We start from the raw sequence: 14057 nt of genomic DNA, 5'->3' as shown, positions 1-14057 counted from the left end.
ACTTAAAATGAAGTTGAATTGATTTATAAATTTATCTTGAAATTAATTTAACTTAAATTTTGATATTAAAATTTAAACTTATATATAATCAAAACTATAAAATTTAAAACTAAAATCACTTTTTTCTTACACAAGTATTACGATGTGAACAATAAATTTCTTTTTAAGTATTTAATTGACATTTGAATTTGAGATTTAAATTTAAAACTATAAGATAAACAAGAACAACTCGAGCCAACTAATTTTTTAATTAATAATTTTATCTATAATATATCATTTAAGATATTGTTTGATATAAAAATATTTAAAGTAATCTAATAAAAAAATATCCTATTTAGTAAAAGAAAGTAAAAATATTTCTTAAACCTAATGTCTAAAATTTATTAATTTATGAATAAGTGTGAATAAATCTTTTTCACCTTTTTTAAATAAAATTAAAACACTCTATATTAATCAATCGTAAAATCTTAAAAAATTTCACTAATTATATTATTCCAAGAATTTTATTCATAAAATCTCAATTTGCAGAATGTAATTTTTTTTAATTTTTTTTATATCAAATATCATTTGAAGTGGTTGATAATGTAGTCTTATAATTTATTTATGAGTCTATAGTTTATTTATTTATTTTATCAAGAAACTAATAGAGCTGTTTGTTAAGTAGAAAATAAAGGGAGTTTACCATTTTTAAAAGTTAACTTACAAAAGAATATTTTAAATAGCATTCATTTTATTTTAGGTAGTAATATTTTTTTAGATTAAATTAATTTGTTAGTCCTATAATTTTTTTTACATTTTTCATTAAGTCTTTATAGTTTAAGAACTTTAAATTAAATATTTATAATTTAAAAATATTTTAATTAAATTCTTAACTATCAGTATCATTATATCTTTATTAAATATCAATAATATGACATTTTTAATTATTAATTTTTTTATTTTTTACAATTATTATATTTTAAATTATTAAATCGTATTATTGTTAAATAATATTTCAACACTAAATGATTTTTTTTAAAATTATATTTACACTGTATATTGAATATCAAACAATATGATAAATCAGAAACTATCAGGAAAAAAAGTTGAGTCATTCCTAAATCTTGAAGACCTTTATATAATTTCTTTTATAAAAGCTTAAGGTTTGAAGTCTAACTTGTTCCATAGTAGATTCACGTTTTTATACCAAATTTATATGAATATTTTATTATATAAAGATAAAAAATAGTAATATATATATATATATATATCTATATATATATATATATATATATATATATATATATATTCTGAACTTTTTATTGTATCCAAGTGAAGGATTTTCCTACTAATAATATAATTTAAAAATTTATTTTTTTATGAAAGATAATTATTAAAATATTCAGAAAAAAAGGGCTACTAAATTATATAAAAATATCATGTTATTAATATTTAACAGATATATAATAATATTTAATTAAAAAATTTAAATTATGAAGATCAAATTAAAAATTAAAAAAACTGTAAAAACTAGCGGGTTGATTTAACTTATTTTATCTTTAACATTTTAAATATTTAAATTTATACAAAATAATTCTAATTTTTTTAGTCATTTAATATAAATTATAAGCGGTAAGTTAGTTTATTGGCTTTACAATTAAAATTTAAAACTTTTAGAATTTTGTTAATCAAACCCTTAAAATATATTTTCTCACTTAAAAAAATTAATCCTAATTTATACTATTTTATATTATTTTTTATTTTATTAAATCAATCTTTAAAATTGAATATACAATATAAAACTAGTAAAATTCTATTAAAAAATATTTAGTACATTAAAAATATAAATATATGAATAACAATAAATACTTTAAAATATTAAACTTAATTTTTGAATGAGTTATTTTAATAAATATTTACTATACTTAACTTATTATTGTATCCAAGTTTAGGAGTAGGGATGAAAACAGACCAGGCCACCTGACAAGGTCTGTGGCTTGGCCTAATTTAGGCCTGATTTTTTTAATAAATAAATCAGGCTTAGACTTTTTTTAAGGCCTATTTAAGTAAATAAAGTAGACTTAAGCTGTTTATAAAGTCTGACAGACCGGCCTGTATAAATAAATAAATATATATATATATTATAATTTAAAAATAAAGCTATCAAAATATATTTAAATAATAAAGTTATTTAATAATATATTTTTTATATTCTTAATTTTGTTAATATTAAATTAATATATTATGTTATAATTTTTTTATTTATAATTATAATAAACAAAAATTATATTATATAAAAAATTAAAAATATTTATATACGATTACACTTTTTAAATAATAAATTTATTTAATAATAAATTATTATATTTGTTATATTTAAACAATTTAAAGAATAGTTAAGTCTTTGAACAGGAATAAGATGCAATCAAAATTAAACGAAATAAAATTTAAAAATAAAATAATAAAATTATATTAATATATTTTTTATACTCTTAATAATTCTTCCTATGCTCATATGTTATTTTTCTGCATCTATAAATTTTATAATATAAATATTTTTTTATCTATAATTTTTATAATGATGATATTTATTTACTTTGTTAAATATAATAATTTTTTCAACTGATTCAATAAATTTTGTAAGTATTATTTTTTGTTATCAATTTTATTTGTTTACTGTGATTTTATTTATTGAATATAAGATGTCTTTATATAAACAAAATATAATTATCATAAAAATAATTAAAAATTTTAATAATGTAATAAAATTAAATTGAAAAAAAATAAAAAAATAAAATTTTATAACATAAAAATATTTATAATTAATGCTCAAATAATATTTTAAAAATTATTTATAAAATTGTATAAAAATTATTACAATTATTTAATAATTATCAATAATATAAATAAAAATTTGAATATATGTAAACTAATTTAATAATAAAATAATTATATTTTCATTAATATTATTCAATAACAACAATCATTATAAATTTTTAATATTATGCAAATTTTATTTTAATATATATATAGATTATATAATCAGACCATGTAACAAATAATATAATTATAAATAAATTATATAATAATATATATTTTTGTAACTTGCATATGTTTTAATTAAATTAATAATTAATTTATCAATTTATATGTAATATATAAATATATATTTTAATTTATTGTATCAGTAATATTTTTTATATTAGATTAATGTTATAGTGTAGTTAATTTTATGTTTTTTTTATTAATTTAAAATAAAAAATTAATGAAATAAATAAAATTAAATATTTTATAATTATTTTTTAATTTAGTAGTTATTATTATTATTGTTATATATATATATATATATTACATTAAGTTTAAATTTATTTATTTTTTAAAACATAATAATTTTCTTAATTGATTCAACAAATTGTGTAAATATTATTTTTTGTGATCAATTTTATATGTTTATTATAACTTTATTTGTTGAATATAAGATATCTTTAAATAAACAAAATATGTTTTAAAATAAAACTAAAATCTTTAATATTTATAAATTTTTAAAAAATAAATAAAAAATATAAATATAAATTTTATTAATATAAAATATTTATAATTAATGATTAAATAATATTTTAAAAATTATTTATAAAATTATATAAATATTATTATAATTATTAATAAAATAAATAAAAATTAAAAAAATATATTAACTAATTTGATAATAAAATATTTATATTTTTATTAATATTAAAATATTTTTTTGTAATAGACTTCAGGTTAAGCCACTCAAATAAGTTAAATCAGTTTAAAATAAAGTTTTTAATAAATAACAGGTCAGTTAGATGTCAGACCTATTTAAAGTAAAGTATTTAAAGTAAAGTTTAGAGATGTTTAAAAAAAATATATCGTGTGCATGTTACTTCCAATCTTTCTTATATGTCAAAAGGACTCATTTTCCTTACAGTAATTAGGGGGGTCGGAAAAATAGCATAATTAAGAGAGTTTTAATTTGGATTTTATTTGGTTTACAAAGAGATAATTACATAAAAATGTTGACGGTAAAGCAAACTGACAGACACTGCGGTGGGGATGATAAGGCTAAGGTTTGCATTTTTTTGTCATTAAAAACATTGAAACTGATGCTATTGTGGACACACAAACACATGCCTCTTCCTTCAACTTCACCCCCAAAATCCAACACCAACACCTAACTCACACACCCTAATCTTCATTTTCACCTTCTGCAATTCCAAGAACCAAAAGCATAAATAAGAAAAAAATATATATATTTTTTCATTTTTGGGAACACCCTTCTACTTAATTTTCACTTTTCTGCCCTTTTTTATTTGTTGGGGTGATTATTTTCATTTGATCTGAAGGTTGAATTGCAGAAGGTTATTGATATGATTTATCCTCTGGACTCTTCTCTTACAAGCCTTCATTGGTGCGTTTTTTCAGTTTTTTTTTTTTTAATTTTTTTGCTTTTGATCGTCGTAAATCTTTTTGGACTTGGTTTGATTTTTCTTTTATTTCCTTGATTTTTGTTCTTCTGGGGTTTATGGGGTTATTGCAAAACTGCTGCTTTTTTTTGTTTCTGGGGTTTTATTTTTATTTTTTCCGGGTCTGCTTAAGAACAGCTTAGAGGGAAAAAAATAAAAAATAAAATAAGAGCGTTGCTTGTGGTTGATGACAACTCAAAAGCTTTGAGGGGTTTTCGGTGAATGTGTGTCTATCAAGTCAGCGTTTTCATTTTCTTTTAATCAACGTTTTTCTTTTTCTCTATATTGATCGCTTCAAACGAACCCTTCTGTATATGGCCATTGATTAATCTTACTTCAGTTGAAAATTTGCTCTCAGATTGATGGTTTTTTCAAATTTTATTTTTAAATTTTCCTCTGAGTTATTTTCAACTATATTAACTCTTATTTCCTTTTCCACCCCACTGTTGATTGTCAGGATTCGATTCCATCCTCGACCAAAATTTTCTTTTGTGTAGTTAGTTTTTTTAATTATTATTGAATATGAATCTTTTGCCAATCGAAAATATGGATATCAAATATAATCAATGAAGTGGGGTGCTTGCGAAAATTGTGAGCTATGTATGTGTTTTTTTGTGCTTCTTTTGTGGCTTTGTGATTCATGTGTTCATTCAAATGTTGTTTCAGCAGGCATAGGCACTGATTCTATTACACATCATGAATTGTTTGGGCTTCATCTGTTGCCAGTACGGAGGTCGAGAGATCTGTTCTTGTCGCAGTTCTTGGATGTATATCATCATGTCCTGGACTTTCTCTGTATGCCCTGCAAAGGAAATGATGGTTGTAATGTCTCAAATGTGGATGCCTCTGATGGATACATAACACAGTTTGAAATTCTTGTAGGTGTAAAATTACTTGATCAGGATGATAGCATTCCAATTGTAGTTGCTGATAGGTAGCATGAATTATTGAATAGTGAAACTGGTAGGGTGGAAGCTAGGATTGTACTTGGTAGTTGATGGTTGTATCATGTATGTCTTACCATGATCCTCTGGTAAAAGGGAAAGTGGTGAAATGAACATTTAAGACCAGGGTGAGGGATCACATTGATATTTCCAAGCTAGTTTTTCATCTCTTTAGGAAGGTCAGATCTGCATTACTGCGTTGAATATTAGTGATGGGCTTGCCACAGAGACTCCGTAGTGAAACTGCAGAAAAGGTTGCACTTGTGGGTGCAGCTTTAAATAGCTCACCGCAGTTTTCTGATGCAAGTCCCTCTGCTTTAAGCAGCATGGACAGTGTACACACTAGTGGGCTGGCTGCATGTACTCTGGGATCTTCATTTGATGATTTTCCAAAGAATGCCTCCTTAGAGATTTCAAATGTTTCTGATAATACGATTTATAAAGGAGCCATGGAAGTCACTTCCAATGTCCACAGTTTGAAGATTGGTTCAACAGATAGAAGTAATCCTTTTGCTTCAAAAAGTGGACGAAGTGTTCATGTTCCTGTTTCAAGGGTTGTTGGTTTTGAATCAGGCCGAACAAGTACTTTAACTGATGGGTTGTCTGAAATCCCAGCTGCAAATGTTCATTCTTCGGCATTTACTAATGTCCCGGCGAATGACACTGAATCTGCCAGTTCATTGGTCAGGAAGCGACTTTTATCTCCACTGAGCAGTATGCTCTCCCCAAGTCATTTTAAAGGTGATCCTCTTGACATTAGTGGCAGAATTAATGAGAGTGGTGCCCTTGTCAAGAATGATAATGTTAGAAATTCCATCACACAGGATAATAAGAAGGCAAATATTGGAAGTAAAAACAGTTATACAATGCCTTCTTGGTCCTTGATAAGTTGCTTTGAGCAAAGAAACACACCACCACATAGTACAGAGTCCGTTTTTCAAACTAATGATCCTTTGAAGGAAAATAGAGGACTACCATCACAGGGTGGTTCACTCACTGCTGGAATTGATCACTTTAAGGAATCAACTCAGGTTAGATCTGAAAGTCGCATAATATCTGTATCTCCTAAAAACACGAGTTCTCTTTCCTTGTCACCTCTTGGTCCTAAATTTTCTGAAAGAATAAAAACTGCTGGAGGATGTAGGAATGTCGTTGAAGAGATAAAGAATTGCAATATAACTTTAAGGACTGTAGAACAATCACTTGACAATTCTAACACATGCCTTATGCTAAATCATAAGGATGATGACGATTCAGGAGTTGCACGAAAATCTTTTGATGATGTTGAATTCTTGTGCCAAGATTTCTGTCCATCTTCTTTGGATGATATTGCTGATGCGAGTTGGCCTCTATCTCAAGAATCAGCTCCCACCTTTCATTCCATGAGATTCACTAGAAGTTTGAGTGGGCTTTCTGTCAGAAGGTCTTTGGTTGGTTCATTTGAGGAGTCTCTTTTATCTGGCCGGTTCTTATCTGGAAACAATAGCAAGGTCTGTATATATCCTAATTACCATACAGTAATTGATCCTGTTCATAATTCTAATTGCCAGTAGACTGTGAAGTTTTAAACAACTGACCTGTGGTTGCTTGTTGCTGTTCTTATTATCTGTAGAAAATCGATGGTTTTCTTGCTGTGCTAAGTATTACTGGGGGGAACTTCTCTCCTAAATCACAGAAGCTTCCATTTTCTGTTACTAGTGTCGATGGAGACTGTTATCTACTGTATTATGCATCAATCGACCTCGCCGGAAATTCTTCAACAAACAAGTTTAGAGGTCAATTGCTGAAGCGAGGGCTTAAAAATGATGATTCACAAATTGTAAAAAGCCGTTTGCGTATACCAATGAAAGGACGGATTCAACTGGTATTGATATACTTGTTTCACTGTTTTAGCTTCTAAATTTTAACACCTGTATCTGAGTGCCCTCAGATGAATCTGTCATATCTGCAGGGATAGTATGGTACCCTTAACTTTAAGGGAGGTAACATATGTTCTGCTTCTGCTTGCAGACCAGTTTGCTTAACCTGCAGCCTGGACCGGCTTGGGCCAGCAAAATCTTAATCCATTTAGCTGTGTGTCTATGCAGGTTAAATGGGTTTGGTTAGTGGGTTTGTAGGCCAACCTGTTTACCTGCGTAAATGATTAAAAATATTTTTAAAATGTTTACTATTTTTAAAGTTAAAAAAAAAAAAATTTTGTCCATGAACTGATCTGTGGCCTCGGTCATTAATTTTGTTTTAAATACAAACATTTTGGAAAAAAAATATTAGTAGTAAAAAAATATTTTGGTTCTATTCCAAGTTAAAGGGAGACATCTAAAAACTATCTATATAATTTTTGGGGGCAAAATTTATTTTGATTTGATACCAAGAGAATGGACCTTTCATCAGCTCAGTTGATGAGAATTTAGTGCTTTCTTTCATTTTCAATATATAGGCAGGCATATCTTCATTTGTGCAATGTTGGTTAGAATGTTTAAGGTGGAAGAGAAGGGAAAGGATTTTTGTGCTTGGACTGGGCATCAGTACATATTCATCAATCCTTTGCCTTCTTTACGCCATAAATCCCTTCTACCAAACATATAAGCTATGATTATGTTCTTCTATTCTCATTTTGTAGTATTGTTTACATATTCAGATTTTGAGCTTCCACTTTCAAGATATTTGTGCAGATTGGCATCTTTTGTATACCTTACTTTTACATTTGATTGCACTCTGCAGGTGCTGAGCAATCCAGAAAAGACTCCCCTTCACACTTTCTTTTGCAACTATGATTTGAGTGACATGCCAGCTGGTACCAAAGTAAGATTTGTCAGTGCGGCTGAATCTCTGATTCAATTGATGTGGACATTCTGCTTTCTAATTGCATAATTGTTCAGACATTGCTAATTTTAGCTTTGAACCCCCAAGATGAGTGTTATCACTAGATGAGAGGTGCATAAAGGTGGAAACCCTAGAAAGTGCCTCATTTTAATATTGCTAGGCAGGGTGGCTGCCTCATGAAGGTGGCTGAGAATAATTTAATTTGAAAAAGGAAAACCAGAATCTGGTAATAAGATTTAATTGTAAATCAACCCTTAGATCCATTGTAAAATCATAGCAACATTGAAATACTCAAATGAAGTATTGAAACACAGAAGAGGAAACAGCCTAATGAAAACTATGTCTTAAAAAGCAAAGTACTACCAAAACATAAGTAACATAACATAAAATAGTATGACCTCTCTCTCCAAAAGAAGAAATTTAATGAAACTGAAATGTTAAGGACTAAGTAGTGCTTAGCTGCCAGTTCCTTTGGCAGCAGGAGGGTGGATGTAATTCATTTTCTCTAAAAGGAAAATAGTTGGTGTGGGTTTGATTTACAGAAAAAGCGTATTAAATCCATATTCAGTTGGAAGTTTTACATGCTCTTTTGCCTAGTATTGATCAGGCCTAAGCTATACACATTTAATTAATATTGGCAATATTAGTAGCAAAATTTCTATCTATTCCCTTATTATTTAATAATATTAGAATCAGAAATACGTTAAGATCCAAATTTTTGTTTATATGGATTTTATAATGATTGTTAATGAGGATCTGGTGGTAATAGGGATACTGAGGCAAAGCTTGTAAGCCATAACTTAAGGGTACATAGCATAGCCCACCACACCTTGAGACTATGGTGTTGAGCACAACTATAGGTCTGGTGACTGTCTGTGAATGATACATATATATAGGAGTTCGATAATTATGTAGTGGATATATGGATAATTTGAAATGGGAGGTTCTATGGTTATGAAGACTCAAGTTCTCCTTCTTGGTTGAGATGTTGATACTTGTCTGTGGTTCATAAACTGGCTTCTTTTTTAAGTAGATATTTATGCTGCATGTTTTGAAAATGATTGAACTAAATTAATATAAGATCACATTCAATTTCTTTTTAGAGTAAATGCCCATTTTGTCCTCCAAAGGTATCATTGTATTGATCCTTTATTTGTTGGAAACATCAAATTGGTCCTTCAACAACAATAAGCCTTATCCCAATTTTAATTTCAATCCAACCCACCAACTATATTGTAAATACTAAGCAAATTAAGATAAAAACACTACACAATACACACATTCCGGGGATATGGAACAAGGAGAAGGGAGTGTTGAAAATAAACAACCTCAGTGAGAGGTGAAGGTGAGAGAGGGTGTGGGGTTGAGAGTGGGAGAGTGCAGAACAAAATGGACCTCTAACCTGACCCGGTCCAAAGTGACCCAAGAACCCCAAAGCATACTTATCAATAGCGCCGCTCTTGGCGGTGGTTGGCCAAAAAATACTTCTTGTCGTGGAGTGTTTTTCGGCTGTGAAGGTTGTGCCAATAGACGAATTTTCGGCATGGGTGCTTGTTTTCAAAGCTTGATGGATTTAAAGGGAGTGAAAGTGTGATTCTGCCCCTGCTACAGTGCATTTGGGCCTTTTTTACGGGCAAAATGGACTTTCTGTCCCACTTAAACTTCTTCTCAAGCAAACTTCCTTCTACTATACCTATTCTCTCTCTCTCTCTCGTGCTCTGTTTTTCTCCCTTCTCTTTGAAGCCAAATTCTCCTTCACCATTTTTGCCAGAGAAGACATCCTTTCTGGCTGTTTTCCAGGGGACTGTGAGTGGAGGGGCCTGTTTATCGGCATCTATTTTCCGTTTTGCTTTTCCATGATCTGTTTTTCTTTCTAACAGTGCTCTATTTGTCACTCTGTGTGTCTATTTTGCTTCTTTTGGTGCTCTGTTTTTCTTCTTTAAACAGTGCTCTGTTTCTCACTCAGGCTACATCTTCTCCAAAGGCTGTGTTCTCTTTTCCATTATTTTCCAGCCATGGTATTATCCTTTTTTACACAGCCCAGAAAACTGGGACCTGTAGTGTTTTATATATATATTTGTAGATATAATATCTATATTATACTATTTTATTATAACTGCCATAAGCTGTCATGGCATCTGCCATAATTTTATAGCAGTTTTTTGGCTGTCCGCCATGACCCATCATTTTCTGTTGATAACATTGATGACACATCTTTGGAGGACCAAAGTGTACCATTACTCTTTTCAATTATGTTTGTGTCAAATGAAAATTGCTTCAAATTTGCCAATGTCAAATGACAGGACTATGTTTGGATTAACAAAAGGGATGGAATGGAGTGGAATAAAACAGAATGATATGACATACTAGGCTAAATTGTTTGGATTGTTGAAAATATGATGGAATGGAACCTAACTGAATACCTTCCATTCCATTCCATACCATTACCATCCAATACTCTCCTTTCCCTTCATTTCAGGGGTGTGGGATGGAATCAGTTTTCCTTTCTATCATGAAAATATTCAAGTAATGGAACGTTAATTTTTTATCATATTCCATATTATTTCACTCACCATTAGACATTCAAACACATCTTGAGTGACTTATTTGGATTGAGAAAACATTTTCTGTTATCCTTTCCTGTTTTTACTAAAATACAATGTTTTTTCCACTTAGATCAAACGTATTGTCTCAATAAAAATAAAGACATAAGACTTCCAATGATGTTCTCTATAATTTTTGCATAACCTAGTGGATTACTAGGTCATGAACTGAGTTAATCTCTCTCCTTTTTCTCTGAAAAACTCACATTTATGAATATTTCCCTAATTTGAGTGCCCTATAATTATATTGTTATTTACTTTTCTTTATCAATTTCTGATTTCTTGTTATATATCCGAGTAGACATTCATGCGCCAAAAAGTCACCCTTGAATCATCCGGCTCCACTTCTCCTCAGTTGAAACAGAGATCAACAGGTTTTAACAGTGGAGTCGATAAGGGGATTCCATCAATACAAAAGAATCATCACATGGCTAGTAGTGGAGAACTAATGCACACAGATGCAGTTGATGTTGTAAATAAATCGAAATCTACAAATCAAGGAAATCGAAATGGCGCTCGATTGTTGAGTTTATTAAACAAAGAGGATTCTTCCAAGCAATCTCCAAACATGAAAATGTTGGGAGTCCCCACGTCAACAAAGCTTAATCATGAATGTATTACTGATGAATGTGAGAGGAATGAAAGAAGCTGTTGGGATAAAACATGTGATGAATTAGGGAAATCATTTCATTCCTGTTCAAAGGTGAATGACAACTCTAATAGTGGTGGCCCCCTTCGTTATGCACTTCACCTCCGCTTTATTTGTCCTTTCCCCAAGAAGACCAATAGATCAGCTCAAAAATGCAAACATAATTCTCTTCCAGAAAAAGCTGGATTGGACATGGATGGGGAACGGAGATTCTACTTATGTAATGATTTGAGGGTTGTGTTCCCTCAGCGTCATTCAGATGCTGATGAGGGCAAGGTAAGTGCCTATTTTTTGTAGTTTTACCTTATGATTGTTTCCCTTTTCAGGGCCATACTAAAACTGCCAGACTGCATGCAGAAAATTATCGACCTACTTTTCTTGTTTATTTTTTTATTAATTATCTCTAAAAATTTGGTTTTTGACTGAACTCAATGAGGCTTTGACGTTGTTATCATTTTAAGTTGTGACATTTTCTACATAACAAAGTAATCAAGCAAATGGTCCTTTATATCCCTGTATTTCTTGGGTGTTATGTTTGATGCTCAAACCTGACACTACGAAATTACATCAAGAAAGTGCTTGTTTAAGCTTTACAAATAAAAGTGGTTTGATTAAGTCAGAAAGAATTTATAAGAGGGTCTTTAGTCATTTTCATAAAGTTTAACCTATTAGAATAAGCTTGTTCAATCAAGTGCTCGACATAAGCTACTTGAAGATAATTTTTTATTGAATAAACGGTTAATTAAGTTATTTATCTAAACGTGTCCTGAAATTAAAGCCAGTTTAGTGCATTGGAACAAGTTAATTCTTTTGCTGATCAGCAACGTTGAATCCAAGCTAGATGATAGTCATGAAATTTGTCTAATCATTTCACCTTTATCTGTAAGGTTGAACTGTGTTACATGCTGGCTCTGATTCCTGCAGATGCAGGCAGAATAATAAGATAGTTGATGTCTTGGTTTGTGTGTATCTGTTTGTTTGTATTTCTTGGTCTACATAGTCTCTGACAAGGTCTGTTTGTTTTGGTTTATTTGGCAGTTGAACGTGGAATACCATTTCCCTGAAGATCCGAGATACTTTGACATCAACTGAAAATTCTAGATTACCTCCTTGAAAAAAGTATGCTGCTTTTGCTGACCCACTTGTACATAATCACAAGTTTGTCTTCACTTGAGTCATGTCCACTTGAAAAATGGCACTAACCCTTTTCCCCCTTGTAAATAAACAATTTCAATAATTCAATGGGTTAACTATTTTCAATTGCTGATTAACTAAGAAGTTAACATGAAAACCGGATGTTGAAATGCATAGGGGAACTTGATTACCCCACACTTTATATTGTTTTCTAGACCCAAAGATGCATTTTAAGAAGTGCATGTGGTGACTATCAAAATCGTGTTAAATGAAAAAGAGAACAGAAAAGAAAAGAAAAGAGAAGGATTATCTAGTGACTTCGTAATATGAGTGGAAATTCCGTTGGTATCTTCGTTTTTTCCTTGGGTATTGATGTCTTGATTGATGACTAGCTATATAATCAATAGATTGTTGATTCTCATGGATTAGCTTTCTTAGTATCTTTAAAGAAAAGGGGGTGTTTTTAATATATCTTAAAAAATAATATTTTTATTTATTAAAAATAGGTTTATCCAGCTAAATACTAAAGTGATCATTTATTTATTGTAATAATTTTAGCACGTTTAGAAAGAGTGTTTTTATGGAATCAATTATCTTATTGTACTAACTACTTAAATTAATAATTTTCTTAACATATTAATACTAAGTACTCTTTCAGTTCTTTTTATAAAAAATAAAAGATTAAATTATTGAGATTAAAGAAAATAATTGAATTAATTATGTTTTTATAAGTATAAATTTTATTTAAAAATATTTATAATATTATATGGTGTAGATAGTGTAATAACTGTTTTGTAAATATATATTTAATAATAAAAAATAGTATAAAAAAATTTAGTAATTGATATATTTTAAATTTATTCTATATTTTTTATAATTAGAATTAAGAAAATATTTTATTTTATTTCTTATAAAAAAGAATTAGAAAGAGTAATATTTAATATAAGACAAGATTAAAATCTAGTACATGTTAGTTAAAAGAAAAATGATTGAATAGCTTTTTAACAATTTAATAGGATGTTATTAATGAGTATGTACTTTTACAACAATTTTAGTGTAAGTTTAAACTTGCATTAGTACCTCACACATGTTGTATTGTGGTTGAAGCTTTTAACTTGAGTTTTTGAAAAAAGTAAACAAATTTTGACGCTGCTCTTTTAGAAACAAGTAAAGATTTAAAATCAAATTAAATATATATTAATATGGTTTAATTCTTATACTATATTTAGTATATTTAAATTAAAATTGATTTTGATTCTAAATAGAAGTGATAATTTGTAACTGTTAAGTTAAAAATTTGTTAATTTTTAAATTAAGTATAAAATATTAATTTAGCACATGTTTTAATGTTCAGATGAGTAAGACATATAAGTGGTTTAGAATGTATAAGCTACTCTTAACTTAAAAATCCACTTGTTAAGTAGTTAAATGCAAAGCTAAA

At 28.7% G+C, this 14057-nt stretch overlaps 1 protein-coding gene across 8 annotated transcripts; it reads left to right on the top strand.

The window, feature by feature from the left end:
* Nucleotides 1-3986: 3986 nt before the first annotated feature.
* Nucleotides 3987-12937, top strand: LOC113861364. Of its 8 annotated transcripts, none has more exons than XM_027494137.1 (7): nucleotides 4020-4067; nucleotides 4344-4408; nucleotides 5130-6897; nucleotides 7020-7271; nucleotides 8129-8209; nucleotides 11135-11758; nucleotides 12521-12829. In XM_027494137.1, the coding sequence occupies exons 3-7, from the start codon at nucleotides 5620-5622 to the stop codon at nucleotides 12572-12574; spliced, it is 2289 nt and encodes a 762-aa protein (XP_027349938.1). In that variant the 5' UTR covers nucleotides 4020-4067; nucleotides 4344-4408; nucleotides 5130-5619; the 3' UTR covers nucleotides 12575-12829. The 8 variants fall into 8 exon arrangements, with proteins under 8 accessions (XP_027349939.1, XP_027349938.1, XP_027349940.1 ...); XM_027494141.1 differs by having other exon boundaries at nucleotides 4029-4408; nucleotides 5133-6897; nucleotides 11135-11392; nucleotides 11426-11758; XM_027494138.1 differs by lacking the exon at nucleotides 4344-4408 and having other exon boundaries at nucleotides 3987-4067; nucleotides 5133-6897; nucleotides 12521-12937.
* Nucleotides 12938-14057: the final 1120 nt, after the last annotated feature.

This window comes from Abrus precatorius, unplaced genomic scaffold (assembly GCF_003935025.1).
Source record: "Abrus precatorius isolate BTA unplaced genomic scaffold, Abrus_2018 Scaffold3, whole genome shotgun sequence".
Classification (NCBI taxonomy): Eukaryota; Viridiplantae; Streptophyta; class Magnoliopsida; order Fabales; family Fabaceae; genus Abrus; species Abrus precatorius.
Note: the sequence above shows the minus strand (reverse complement) of the source record. Positions and strands in the feature narration are given on the sequence as shown.

Bases quoted from the DNA above. Each gene is read 5' to 3' on its own strand.
- LOC113861364 (XM_027494138.1), top strand. From the start codon at position 5,620: ATGGGCTTGCCACAGAGACTCCGTAGTGAAACTGCAGAAAAGGTTGCA. The intron at 6,898-7,019 runs GTCTGTATATAT...TATTATCTGTAG, and splicing joins TATCTGGAAACAATAGCAAG to AAAATCGATGGTTTTCTTGC. The intron at 7,272-8,128 runs GTATTGATATAC...TGCACTCTGCAG, and splicing joins TGAAAGGACGGATTCAACTG to GTGCTGAGCAATCCAGAAAA.